Source organism: Calonectris borealis, chromosome 23 (genome assembly GCF_964195595.1).
Source record: "Calonectris borealis chromosome 23, bCalBor7.hap1.2, whole genome shotgun sequence".
NCBI lineage: Eukaryota > Metazoa > Chordata > Aves > Procellariiformes > Procellariidae > Calonectris > Calonectris borealis.
Window position 1 is genome coordinate 9,256,753 of NC_134334.1, and position 13,659 is coordinate 9,270,411.

Consider the following 13,659-nt stretch of genomic DNA (forward strand, 5'->3'; position numbering starts at 1 on the left):
GCGGCTAGAGCGGCGGCGGCGCCATGGAGGAGGCGCAGCGGCGGGCCCTGCGGCGCGGGCGGGCGCGGCTGGTGGCGGCGCTGCGGGTGGCGCCGCTCTGGGACCCGCTGGAGGAGCGCGGCCTCTTCACCCGGCCCATGGTCGAGGAGCTGCAGGTGGGTGGGGGCGGCCCCCGTGTCCCCCTCAGCCTTGGGGACGGGCCGAAGGGAGGGTCCCGTGTTCCCCCCCCAGCCCCGGGGAAGGGCCCGGGGGGCGGCCCCGGTGTCCGCCTCAGCCCCGGGGTCGGGCCCAAGGGAGGCCCTCGTGCCCCCTCAGCCCCGGGGAAGGACCCGGGGGGCGGCCCCCGTGTCCGCCTCAGCCCCGCGGTCGGGCCCAAGGGAGGCCCCCGTGCCCCCTCAGCCCCGGGGACGGGCCCAAGGGGGGCCCCCGAGTCCCTCCCTCAGCCCCGGTGACCTGCCCGAGGGAGGGCCCTCTGTCCCCTCAGCCCCGGTGACAGGCCTGGGGGTGGTCCCGGTGTCCCCTCGTTCTGGTGACAGGCCTGGAGGGTGGTCCTTGCCCCTTCCCACCCCAAGCCCTGTGGGTACAAGGTGTAAGACCCCCCCATCTCCTTGTCCCTTCTTGTCCCCTGCCCCAGCTGGTGCCAGGCATGGCGGTTTCTCCTTGGGTCCCCATCCCAACCTGGTGACAGCTTAAGGGGCTCCCGTTTCCCCTCTCTGTTACTGGTGACAGGCCTGGGGGTGTCTTACCTTGTCCCACGCACTGGTGACGGGCTGGGGAGTGCCTCTTTGTCCCCGGCGGACAGGCTGGGGGTGCTGCCTCCTCCCTCTCCCTCCGAGCCCTACGGTGGGCTGCAGCTGCCTGTCTCAGTGGAGGCAGCAAGGCTTCGTGGTTGGAGGCGGGTCGGGGCTGGGGTTCGGGTGGCTGCTGGGGGTCTCTGTGACTGCCTCCGCTGGGTCTCGGCCTCGTTCGCCCTGTGTAGAGGTGCTCGATGCAGATCCCCACGTTTCCCCTCTCTGGGTGCCAGTCAGAAGAGCTGGCTGGGCAGAGCGCCTTGGCTCAGAGCAAACACACGTCGTCCTGGGCTTTCCCCCTCTGCAGAGTGCTGGCAGCCGAGGAGAGCAAGCCCGGCAGCTGGTCATCGATCTGGAGACTCGAGGGAAACAGGCTTTTCCTATATTCCTCTCTATCCTGCGGGACACCGGGCAGGGCGACCTCGCGGACATGCTGATCGAAGAGTGCGAATGCCCACTGGCGCCACCGCAGCTGGTAAACCTGAGGCCTGTTGAGCTGGACTTACGTGGAGAAAAGCATAATAAAAGTAAGTATTAAGGGCATGGTTGTTTTCTGGGCAAACAGCAGCATGGGGGGTGGCAGCTGGTATCCCTATTGGTGTGGGTATTAGTCTGTGAAGTCCTGGTTTTTATTATTCTGGAGCGTGGCTTGTAGATGTGACTATGCAGAGCTGTTGGGAGAATGTCATGCGTTCCAGTAGCAGAAGCTTTTAAGCTCCAGCTGCGTGCCTGTGGCGTTAGGAGCATCATTCTTCGTATTTTTGCATGCAGCCTCTGAGGTACCGTGGTGAAAAGTGACATTGCCACGTCCTTGTGCCATCTTGTGCTCTGCTGAATCTGCATGCAAATCCAGCTCTTGCGGTTGTAAGGAGAAACTTCAGCCTGTTGAATCCTGAAAAGGGGAAAATGGATGCGATGTCATATTGCGGCCTCACAGCAGGGTGTTGGTTCAGGTCCTTCTGGGGACTGGGGGTTGGTTACTTGTGGCATGAAATCAGAAAGGGGAGAAGGTGAGACCCGACTGTCCTGTGTCATTACAGATGTGAACTTTCCTGAACGTTTGTCCATCCCGGTACAAGCTGAGAGCGAAAGACTTCGAATGCCTTCCGTGCCAGCGCGGGGTAAGCCATGTCGCAGGCTGTCCCAGGGAGATGGGGTGCCAAACGCTTGTTTCCAGCGTGCGGTGGGGTGGGAAGAGGGAATTCGTGTGTGACATGGGCGACAGGGCAGGATTGGCGTTAATTCTGGGAGGAACAGGTATAACGTCTCATCGTGGAGTACAGAGAACTAAATGCTGTGTCTCTGTTGTGTGTTGTAGGTTCGGCCATTGACAAGAGGAACCGCGATCTGGTTAGTATTTGGTTAGGCCAAAAACGTTCCCTATTAAGCAAAGGCTCACGGGTGGCTATCAGGAAATAGCCCTGGGACAGCTGGGTTTTGCTTCTTATTTGAATGATCACTGCGAGGCTGATGCTGGTCTAACGGGGCTGCTAAGCTCGGAGGAGGTCAATCATTAGCCAGCTCCTCCTTAGGATTACTGTAGCTGTAGCACAAACAACATATCATGGAGCTAAAGGTTGTGCTTAAAGAGTTTCCAGCAAGGCAACAAGTAATTTCCTAAGGCACCGACTCGTGCGTTGTCTGCGAAGTAGTGTTTAGACTTTGTAATCATAGCGGTGAGGCACAGAAGTCAGTAAAACAATAAGGAATCTGTGCAGCACGCTTTGGTGTGTTGGGAGACGCGCAGGGAAGTGAGTATTGTGAATACAGCAGCGTGTGTCTGGAGTTGCCTTCCAGCAGCCTGCAGGTATCTGATGCAGAGTGAATAGTTTGGCCGTGTATGTGCAAGGCTCGTGGCTGTATCGATGCAGGGTAGCCCTCGTAAAATTCCTGCAGTGTTGTCATGGATGGTAAAGCTGAGTCTCTGGGAGATTTATCTACCCGTTCTTTTGGCTCCTTGTGCGGGCTCTCGTGGTGAGGTTTGATGATGATGCCTCAGAAAAACTCCCAGAAACTTCAACTTGCCACCAGAGACGCTGCAGGTAAAGAAGCAGCCAGTTTTCCGCAAAGGCGGACCCTGATTTGGCAGGTTGTTTTGTGTTCCCCGGCTGCTGATAACAATGTGAGTGTGAAGAACAGATGTTCTTACCCATCCCTAGGCCTGGAGAAGTGAAAAAGCTGTGAACAAGCTACTTTAAGGATTCCCGTTCCTCATTGGTGTTGCGTCCCGCTGGATTAGCCGGCGAGTGCTCCGAGTAAGAGGGTGTTTAATTGCGATGTGTGCCTGCCAGGTTTACGATCTGAAAGCGGACCCATGCGGCCACTGCCTGATCCTCAACAACGTCAACTTCAGTAGAGACTTGGATCTGTCAACTCGAGACGGCTCCGACGTGGACTGCGAGAAGCTGGAGAAGCGCTTCAAGGCCTTGCGCTTCGACGTCCTGACTCAGCGGGATCTCAAAGCTCAGGTGAGGCTGGCCGCGTCCAGCTAACATGAGGGTCGAGAGGCGAGCCCCCAGAAGCGACGGGAGCACGTTACAAGATGTACCCCCGTGTTGGCAGCACGCCGAAAGCCCCAGCCTGTGCTGCACAAAGAAACAATCAACCGCTGACATCCTCTTATTTTATTGTCACACTGCAATTGCAGAAGGAGAAAGGACCTTGCACGTTTTCACCCTTCTGCCTGAACTTTGATTCCCGGTTGTGATTTGTAGGGAGTTGGGTGAGGCTGTATTTCTGTGACAGCTCTGACAGCCTGTCTGTCGTGTGCAGCCAGGGGTGTGATGTGCCTGTCTGTACAGTCCTCAGCTGTTACTCGAAGCGGCGGGGGGAGCTCAGTCATCCGGAGCGGCTGCTGAAAGTAAAATAAGGTTCTCTGCTCACCCACCGGCCCCTAATCAGCAGCAGTGCGTTTCAGTGGATAAATCCCATGGAAGTGTGTGTTGGTTGATGTTGCTGTGTTGTAAAAAATGCAGCGAGGAGAGAAATGTCTGTAATTAAAGCAACTGATGTTAATAAGGGCAGAACTGCAGAAATACTCACCGTCTGCTGATGGGTTTTGCTGCCTGTACGTGGAGTGCATGTTATCCTGCAGCAGAGAGATCGACCGGATCCTTCTGGGCAGTGCAGCCGTGATAGACTGATAAGAGCAAGCCTGGCAGTAATCTGTGGCTGAGGTACGATTTGAAAAACTCTTATTGTGACGTTTTCTATGTAGGAAATGGTTTCAGAGCTGCAGAAGCTGGCGCGGCGGGACCACAGTGCCTTGGACTGCTGCATCGTGGTCATCCTTTCCCATGGTTGTCAGGTGGGTTCGTGGCACCGCTCCTTTTGCTCATTAGCCAGGCTGCCCACGCAGGAAGGGGTTAATTCCCTGCGCTGCAGTCTCGCGCAGGGTGGGAGGCAAGTAGTGTCGTGCCGTTCGGCCGTTGCAGTACGTTGCAAAGAGTTACACTCTCGTATCTGGGTTAAAGAAAACGGGAGCTTCTCCAGCGTTGTCTGATCCAGCGTTGCCTGTGGACAAGTGTTCTCCGTTTCAGAAGTTGGGGTATATAATTCAGAAGCGAATGATGGGCAGAGAGCGAAGGGAGGTAGCGCTAACCCTCATACCATGGTCGTTTAGTCCTTCCTGTCTCTCCAGCTCTGACTGGGGAGACGCTATTAGTAGTAAAGCCTATTTATCGCAAGTCAGAGGCCTCAAAGGACGAGGAGAGGAGAGCAATCGTTAGGGAAATGGCGTACGTTATGTGCCCGTTGTCCCAGAGGATGAAGAACCCCATTGCTGGGGGAGGTGGGATAGGAGTTGGATAAGAGGAGTTGGATTGCTGGGTTTTAATGTGTTTCAAATGACTGCTGGGCATCCTTTTGCCCTGATGTGGGCCCGCATTTGCACAAACGCGAGGAAGCGAGATCTGTTCTGGTAACTTTGGGCCACAAAGAGATAGAAGAGAGTGTCCGATTAGAAATGGGCTCCCTTGAAACTGGCCTCACCTTCCGCATTACTAGCTCCTGGATTTTCCTCTTGCAGACGAGCCATATTCAGTTTCCTGGAGGCATTTACGGAACAGATGGAAAACCCATTCCAATAGAAAAGATTGTGAACTATTTCAATGGGTCCCATTGCCCGAGTTTGAGAGGAAAACCCAAACTCTTCTTCATCCAGGCCTGTGGTGGAGGTGAATCTTTGTTCTAGCTCCCGAAGCGAATCAGCTGTTGGGCGTAAGCAGGCTTCAGAGAGGTGGTTAGGCTTCGGCTTCTTGTTCCTTTTTTGTTCGTTGCCTGTTTCTCCGGCTGTCTTCTCTTACTCTCGGCCGCATATTCTTACTGCTAGCACGGGTTGAGTCTAAGGGCTCAGACATGAGCCTCTTGTAGGAGGGCAGTACCGATTTGCGTGTGCTGGAACGGTTTTACTGCACGGTAGGGAGATGCGGGACAGAAGGAGGGGAGTAATTGCAGCACACGGCCAGGCAGTGCACGCTGACTGGCTGCTCCAGGTCTTCAGCCACGAGGTCGGTGGAGAAGCACGGACCAAGGGCGTTCACGGGAATCGCCCAATGGCTCCAACTCAACCAGCGCAGCCAAAGAGCCAAAAAGCTTTTTTTCGTTGGAGGGCCTTTTTTTTTTTTTTTTAAATCTTTTCTTAACGGAGGATGTATGATTGTTGAATGCTTGGGTAAGATGAATTTCAGGGATTGTCTTCTTGCCTCTTTTTGCAGAACAAAGAGATCGAGGCTTTCTAGTGGATTGCGATTCACCTGGCGACGAAGCTCCTGGAGGTTCTTTAGAGTCGGACGCGACTCCTTTTCAGACTCCGTCGGGTAACGTGGATGAGCCAGATGCCGTAGCCAGTTTGCCCACACCCAGTGACATCTTGGTCTCCTACTCAACTTTTCCAGGTGAGATAGCCCATGCAAATCCTTTGCTGGGTACAGGGGAATTGGCAAAAAAGTCGGTGCTTCATGGCCGAAGTCAGGAGCAGTTCGAGGCAACAGGCTCCGTTGGAGATGGCACCTGGGGAGCGGCAGTAACTTGGTGAGACAAGAACAGAAAACTGGCTTTAGCAGTAATGTTCTCATTCTTTCTCTGAAGGTTTTGTCTCCTGGAGGGAGGCGTCGAGCGGCTCGTGGTACGTGGAAACGCTGGACAGCGTGCTGGAGCAATATGCCCATACGGAAGACCTGCTGAACATGTTACTGCGGGTAAATGTCTTTTTTTCCTGCATTTTGTAGTCATGATGAAGGAAATAATCAGAGCTGTGATCAGACGGGGCATGGAGGCCTATGCTTCAAAGAGGAATGACAATATTGAGCATTCAGTTTAGGGATTGGCTAATTGGAGGTAATGTGGAGAGGTCTAATTATTAAGAAAGCGTCTGGCATTAATTTGCCAAAAATCTCTTTGAGGTTTCTCTAATGAGAAATAGTTCTGAAAGTACAGGCTTTAATCTTTGCCAAGGAAGCTGCTAAAAAATTGCCTTAGACCAAAGCGTAGCTTGTCCCATATGCAAAAGTCCGAGCAGGCGGGACATGGGGCACCGTCATAAGCATGCTGACATGCGTCCAGGCAGATCGCACTCTCAGGGAAGACCCGCTGGGTCTCTCGTGCCTGGGGATCTCCATGGGTGTTCCCCTTCTCTGGGTTACACGTCTTCTGGAGCTCCTGTGACACCGTGGTAAGTCTGGAGAGCATCTCGCCCTCAGGGAGATGATGCCATTTGTTTGTGTTCGTATGTCCTGGTGAGCGAGGAGCGCAATGTGCCGGGAATGTGGAACCACTGTGGCTAATAAATGGTTTCCTTTGCGTGCCCTGTTGACTAGAGAAGATTGCCAAAGTAGGGGACAAGCATAGGTACTTCTAGACGCTTTTACTATTCTCGATGAGTAGGAGAAAGGTCTTATGTGGAGGCAGTGGGGGAGAGAGGACCTCCTGGTTTTTTGTTGTTTTCCTGATGTCACGGTGCTTCTTCGGCATGTGGTGGCATGGCAGCTATTGATTTCAAGGGCGTAGCGTGAAACCCTTTCTCCGTCAGTTGGCATTCGGTGCAAGGAAAGTGACCTTGGGGAAATGACAGGCATGTCTGGAAGAAAATGGATGGAAAGGGAATTTGCTTTTAAGGAAACACCTGAAAGGAAAGAGGGAGTTGTGGCTCATGCGGAGAAGCACCCGCTGGAGGCAGCGGTGGCTGGTATGGCTGGGGTTTCTTGAAAGGCCGTTTTCCTTGAGTCCTCATTGTTTTTGCCGGCAAAAATGTCTCATTTTAGAAGAACTGTCTGCTCTCCCGTCCCACGGTCCCATTCCCCATCATCAGCACCGTGCTTCCCGTGAGAGGTTGTGCCTCGACGCGTGAGTCAGAAAAGCGTCCCACTCCTCAACCACTCTTCTTCTATTCTCAGGTGGCAAACGCTGTCTCTGCCAAGGGGAGGTACAAGCAGATCCCGGGCTGTTTCAACTTTCTCCGTAAAAAATTCTTCTTCGCATGCAAATGACATGTGGGCTCCAAGGTCCCCGCGAAGCGTGAGAGTTACTTCCCCGCGGCCAGATGAAATCTGTGCCTACCGTGACTTGGTGTCAATGCTCCCGGTGGCCTTTGTCTGTCTGTCGAGACGTTTGTCTTGAGAAATGTAATCTGTGAATGCTGTCCTTACTGTGAAATAGAGATAAGATGGAGACCGGCGCTGTGCTGATGGGAAATGGTAGGGACGGAGCAGGGATGGGTGAAGAAAATCCCTTTGCCTGGGACATGTGCCGGCCCGGAGCCTCTGTGCTCACAGAGGAGACTACCTCTAGCTCGGCTGCGCTCGGCCTCCAAGTATCGTTTTTTGGTGATCGCGATGTTTGTGTTCTTTGCTGCCTGGATAACTGATTGATGGAATTGAGGTCTGGCGCTTAAGTGGAACAGAATAATTTTTGCGATCGATATTTCTTATTTTCAATAAAATGCAATGAAAAAGGAAACAATCTTTGGCCTTGTATTCCCTTGTCTGTTCCATCTCGTGAATGCCATTTCGGCATCTCCCAAAAGCTTCTCTGAAATGGGAAGAGCAAGAAAAACCTTGCTTGAGTAATTTTTTAGCCTCCTGCTGTTACTGGTAGCATTTCCAGTGTGGCTGTGCCAGCATATGGAGAAGGCAGCTCGTGTCCTTTCGAGGAGTTGATTGGAAGCTAAACGGGAGTTAGAACAGGAAACGGATGAGGATTCCTTCAAATATCAGAGCTGAGTTAAAGCACTCACTCTGAGGAGCCACTGGGGGTAGCTGCGGTGATGGTTTTGGGTCAGAAAACCTGGATGTATGTGGGATGCTGGGGGAAAAGCATCCTTGGAGGCCGTGGAGCTGCCCTCAGGGGGTGCAGCTGCCTTAGGATAGGTGGGGAGGGGAAGCATCGGTCCTGGCCCCGCACAGAGCCAGGACAGTGTGGAGAGCCGCACGTGCGGCTGCCTGGCCTGGCCCGTCTTCATCACATGGGGCTTTTTACACTCTCGGGAAACCCTGCAGGGGTTTTGGCGCTGCAAAGGCAGATTGTGCTGTGCCCCTTCACCTCTGCACTGCTGGGCTGGCGAGGGATGCTTGCGAGCGGGCAGGGAACCTGTGGATCTCCAGTCTGCCTTTGCAGTCACTAGGTATTGCCATGCTCCTTTTTTTGGGAGCGTTCCAGGTGCTTTGAGGCAGTTCAGCGCCGCCGGCAGAGTGATTCTCAGGCCAGGGTTTGGGTTTAACTATTTTTTGAAGGGTGGTGGGGCTTGAGCAATGGCAAAAGGAGCTGAAAACTTGAAAGTAGTAATTAAAAGTAGGGTGAGAGAGAGGGGCCGGGGGGTCTCGTTCCCCCAGAGGGTGTTAACTCTCTCCTTCAGTTGCTTCCAGTCCCTGCTGCTTGGGGAACAGCGTCCCGGAGGGGTGCACGCCTGGCCGTCCCCCACGCACTCCCACAGCATCTGTGTTGGAAAGAAAAGCCCCTCGGTTACTTGACGAGCACAAGGTCCCTCTAGTCGTGCTTTGTCCCCATCAGCTCCAAAAGGTGAGCTGCACAAAGGATGCTGCCCCGCATTGGGGGGGCCCGCTTTGGGCTGCTGCGGCTCTTGCCATGGGGGATGCCCCCAAATTGCTTTGTGAAAGGACCCGCTGGGGCTGCTGTGAGGGACAGGGACTTCGCGGGCGAAGCCAGATGGGGGGACATCACTGGGAGACCCTAAAGCCGTGCAGAGGCAGGTTGTGCTTTGCCCCAGAAATCGGGAACAGGGGATGAGCGGGACCTTCCCCAGCTGGTGTAGGGGTCCGGGTTGCGTGGCCCCCACCTCTGGGAGCTTGGGACCAGCAGGCGAAGGGATGGCTGGAGGTGAGGAGCAGTCAGTGGGGAACGGGACATTGCTAGGGAGGAGGGCAGGGAGGGACCTGCCCGGCCCCATGTGGGGGGAATGGGGAAGGGGGCTCAGGTTGAGCCAGTTAGGGCGGTGCTGGGGGCTTCAGCCCTTTCAAGGGCAGGGCCAGGGCCAAGGCGAGCAGGGCAGGAGCTGGGCAGGATCTGGTCTTCACCTGGGGCCTGGAGCTGCCTGAGTCGCTGACAGTGCTGGAGCCGGAGCGGTGCATCCTTCATGGTGAAGCTGGATGGCTTGGCTGGGAGCCTGTGCTGCCCATCACCTGCGCTGCTGGGGTGAGTGAACCTCTGTTTTAGGTACCGCTTGATTGCAGCATCCTGTTGGAGATCTGTCCCTCTACGAGATCCTGCAACGGAAGGAGGAGAAAACTGGGAAGAAAAGATGTGAATCGTGGGTTTTATTTAACAGGAAAAAAGCAAGGTATATGGAAACTGATTTTTAAGACGACATGGTGGAAACGCAGCAAAGAGGAACAGAGGAACATGGAAACAAAACAGATCCTAGGTACCATTGGTCTCCGTCCTATCCCTGTCCCCAGAGCCGGTGCTCGGCAAGCAGAGGAGCGATCCTGAGGTCCTGCAGTCCCATCCATTACAGGTGAGGAGTGCACCTCCCAGCAGGAGGGCTCACAGTGCCGGCCACAGCCGCAGCGGGATGCCGGGAGCAGCCCGGGGTTCAGGCTGGCACGGGACCGGTGCTGCCTTTCCCAGAGGGCTTGGCACAGGGCGGACGCGGGTCCTTGCTGACGGGGGCCCACCTTGGGTGCCCATCCTTGGCACTGTGGGGTGCGGGTTCCCGGCCACTGCCATGGCCATGGCATTGGCTCGGATGCCAATGGCGCCTGCCGTACCCGGGAAAGCCTGGGGGTGTGCGTGGGGTGTGTGGCTGTGGGGGTGTGTGTGAGTTTTTGGGAGGCTTTTGCTTTGCCTTCTGTTGTTATTTTAGCTTGTTATGTTTATGGTTTGGAGCTGCAGCCATTCATTTTGGTTTTTTCCCTTTGTTTTTGGCTTTCCCAGGGGTGGCGGGCGCTCCAGGGCAGTGGTGGGGGCCCTGTGTGGGGCCGGGAGCGAGCGCCCGAGGAGGTGCGGCCACTTCTGCTGGAGGGAGCTGGGGCCACCCTGACCCCCCTAGGGCCAGGGGGTGCTGGCCCTGTGCCGGAGCTGGCCCCGGGCTGGGCACCGCAACCCCACAGACGGGGTCCGGGGTGGAGGGTCCAGCAGGAGCCGGGCTGTGGCTGCGATGACCCTGGCTGTGCTCAGGGGGTTTGAGAGAGCTCAGTGCCACAGTGGTCCCCTTCCCTGCCACCCAGGTTGTGGGGGAGCTCCCTGTCCTGCCCTGACCCCTTGTGCACAGAGCACCTGGGTGTATAGGTGATCCCGGGGCTGATCCCATCTCCCCTGGACCTGCTCTCCCTTGGGAAAGGTGACCCTGCACTATTCTCCCTTGTTTTTTTCCCCAGTTGTCCCACTGTGGGAGCAGTGGGACTGGGGCGTCCCATGGGCACTGCAGCTGGCATGGGGGTGTAGGGGGCTGGTGGGTGCTTTTGGGCAGAGGTGGCTCACGGTCTTGTCCCTTAAATTCTTTCCACGGCACGGAGCGTGGTGGTCGGTCCCTCCCCGGGGCATCCTTGGTGGGGGCGAGAGCAGGTGTCCATTGGCAGAGCGGGACTACTCCGGCAGCTCAGGTTCGGAGCGTGTTGGGGCTGGAGGGCGGTGGGGGCTCAGGGAGGGATGAGGGATGCTCTTTTGGGATTACCCCATGGGTCCCGCTGCTCACCCTGCTCCTCCCCATCTTTCAGTGCAAGCTGTGCCCAAGGAGAGCCCTGGTAGTGAACTGGCACCGTCAGCCATGGCTGCAGCTGCAGGATCGTGCTTGCCCAGGACCTCCATCCCATCAGCACTGGGGTGCTGTGTGGTGTCTGGTGAGTGTCGGGGCAGGTTGTCCATGTTTTCTGGGGTGTCCCCGAGCTGTTGTTCCCAGGAGCGGGTACCCAGTCCCTTGTCCACTCTCAGCTGCTTCCAGCGACCGCTGTGCCTGGGCCAGAGTGTGTGTGTGTGTGTCTCTCTCTGTGTGTGTCTCTCTCTGTGTGTGTCTCTCTCTGTGTGTGTCTCTCTCTGTGTGTGTGTCTCTCTGTGTGTGTGTCTCTCTGTGTGTGTGTCTCTCTGTGTGTGTGTCTCTCTGTGTGTGTGTCTCTCTGTGTGTGTCTCTGTGTGTGTCTCTCTCTGTGTGTGTGTCTCTCTGTGTGTGTGTCTCTCTGTGTGTGTGTCTCTCTGTGTGTGTGTCTCTCTGTGTGTGTGTCTCTCTGTGTGTGTGTCTCTCTCTGTGTGTGTCTCTCTGTGTGCGTGTGTCTCTCTGTGTGTGTGTCTCTCTGTGTGTGTGTCTCTCTCTGTGCGTGTCTCTCTCTGTGTGTGTCTCTCTCTGTGTGTGTCTCTCTCTGTGTGTGTCTCTCTCTGTGTGTGTCTCTGTGTGTGTGTGTCTCTGTGTGTGTGTCTCTGTGTGTGTGTCTCTCTGTGTGTGTGTCTCTCTGTGTGTGTGTCTCTCTCTGTGTGTGTCTCTCTGTGTGCGTGTGTCTCTCTGTGTGTGTGTCTCTCTCTGTGCGTGTCTCTCTCTGTGCGTGTCTCTCTCTGTGTGTGTCTCTCTCTGTGTGTGTCTCTCTCTGTGTGTGTCTCTGTGTGTGTGTGTCTCTGTGTGTGTGTCTCTGTGTGTGTGTCTCTCTGTGTGTGTGTCTCTCTGTGTGTGTGTCTCTCTCTGTGTGTGTCTCTCTCTGTGTGTGTCTCTCTCTGTGTGTGTGTCTCTCTCTGTGTGTGTGTGTCTCTCTGTGTGTGTGTGTCTCTCTGTGTGTGTGTCTCTCTGTGTGTGTGTCTCTCTGTGTGTGTGTCTCTCTCTGTGTGTGTCTCTCTCTGTGTGTCTCTCTGTGTGTGTGTCTCTCTGTGTGTGTGTCTCTCTGTGTGTGTGTCTCTCTGTGTGTGTGTCTCTCTCTGTGTGTGTGTGTGTCTGTGTGTGTGTGTGTGTCTGTGTGTGTGTGTCTGTGTCTGCGCATGGCTGCGTGTGTGTGTGTCTGTGTCGTGTCTGTATGTCTGGGGGCGGGGGGAGGGGCTGGGGGCCTGTCCCCATTTGCTGGGGTGGGGGTGTCCCCACGGCTGGTGTGGTGGCTGGTTGTGGCCAGGACCGTCTGTAGCAGGACCAGGGCTGGCTATGGCCACAGCAGGCCTGAATGTGCCAAGGTGGGGGACGAGAGCTCGGTGCCCTTTGCCCCCCCATCCTGGGCATTTTTTCCTCCACTGAAGTGTCTTCCCTCCCCCCGTCTTCATCCTCCTCTGCCCTATTCTCCACTGTCTTCCTCCTCCTTCTCTTCCTCCTTCTAGGTGTGCTGTTGGCCACGTGGGCCCGCTTGAGCAGCGTGGAAGTTTGGACCCTGGAGGTGCCGCTGGCGGCAGGGCCAAGGCAGAAGCTTTTGGCTACGGTCTGCCGGCATGGCACTCCACGAACGGGGCGGGAGTTGTGGGGTCTGGACGCACAGCCAGAGCCTCCGTGTGCATTGAGGTGGGTGTTGGTTGCCATCTTTCAGGTTGGGATCAAGAGGAAGCAGAGGAGGCTGGCTCTTGGAGGTTCAGCAGGCGCGGGCTGTCTTGGGGGCGAAGATGGCTGCCTGTTGCGACCGCGCACACCATCCCGGGCCGAGACACGGGTAAGGCTCTTGAAGGGTCGGTGGCCACGATGGAGTCCGGCACAGGGACGCCCCAGCCTCGACACCTAGAGGTGGATGAGAGTCCGAAGGAAGCGGTCCTGGCGGGATCTGGAGAAGGTGCCAGGCATGCTGGCGTGGAGCGGGATGTCGGGAGGAAGGACTCCAAGTCTGACCGGAGCGGGCGCGGCGGCATCGGAGCGAGCCCGCTGGTTCCCCCCGCCCGCGGGAGCACGGATGCGGGGAGGCGAGGCCCCCGCCTGCCTTCACAAAGGCCGTAAAGGCGACGTGCTGGAGCTGTGGGTGTTGAGGCCAACGCCGGTGTGCGGGCAGGCCAGCGGCTCCCCCGCGCGGAGAAGGGGCGGGCCTGGGCCTCGCCTCAGGCGATGGCGGCGCAGCTGTCGGAACGGTCCCGTGCCCCCCGTCTGGTGATGGCGGCGGTGGCTGCCGCGGGCCCCTCCTTCCTGACCGCGTCCCTCTGCTCTCGTGGCGGGGCAGCGCGGCTGCAGCCGGCGCCCGCCTCCAGCGGCGGGAGGCGCGGCGGAGCGGTGGCCGGGAGCTGCGGGGCGACTCGGCGGGAGAGGAGGCGTGCTGCGAGGGGCCCGAGGAGGAGAAGGGCCGCGCTGGGAGCCCGCCATAGCACGGAGATGCCCCCGGCCCCATCTGCGCCCCTGGGTGCCCCGGCTGCCCGGACTTGAGGCGGTGGTGAGCGGAGACCGCTCCCGCTGTTCCCGCAGGGGTGTGGGGGGTGAGGCTGGGTGACGCTCCCTCGGGAGGGTGCCGAGCTGCGTGCCGGGCGCTGGGACTGGCGG

General features: G+C 56.9%; 1 protein-coding gene and 1 long non-coding RNA gene across 3 annotated transcripts; both read left to right on the forward strand.

Moving 5' to 3' along the window:
* Positions 1–6: 6 nt before the first annotated feature.
* CASP9 (caspase 9) lies at positions 7–7,748 on the forward strand. Its single transcript, XM_075172624.1, has 10 exons — positions 7–155; positions 1,099–1,318; positions 1,832–1,912; positions 2,110–2,141; positions 3,083–3,259; positions 4,009–4,098; positions 4,819–4,966; positions 5,507–5,686; positions 5,880–5,989; positions 7,184–7,748. The coding sequence occupies exons 1-10, from the start codon at positions 24–26 to the stop codon at positions 7,274–7,276; spliced, it is 1,263 nt and encodes a 420-aa protein (XP_075028725.1). The 5' UTR covers positions 7–23; the 3' UTR covers positions 7,277–7,748.
* A 1,694-nt stretch (positions 7,749–9,442) lies between these two features.
* On the forward strand, positions 9,443–13,320 carry LOC142092274 (uncharacterized). 2 transcript variants are annotated; one of them, XR_012676990.1, is made up of 4 exons: positions 9,443–9,766; positions 10,760–10,846; positions 10,961–11,083; positions 12,528–13,320. It is a non-coding gene; the product is annotated as an uncharacterized LOC142092274 (long non-coding RNA). The 2 variants fall into 2 exon arrangements; XR_012676989.1 differs by lacking the exon at positions 9,443–9,766 and having other exon boundaries at positions 9,774–10,846.
* Positions 13,321–13,659: the final 339 nt, after the last annotated feature.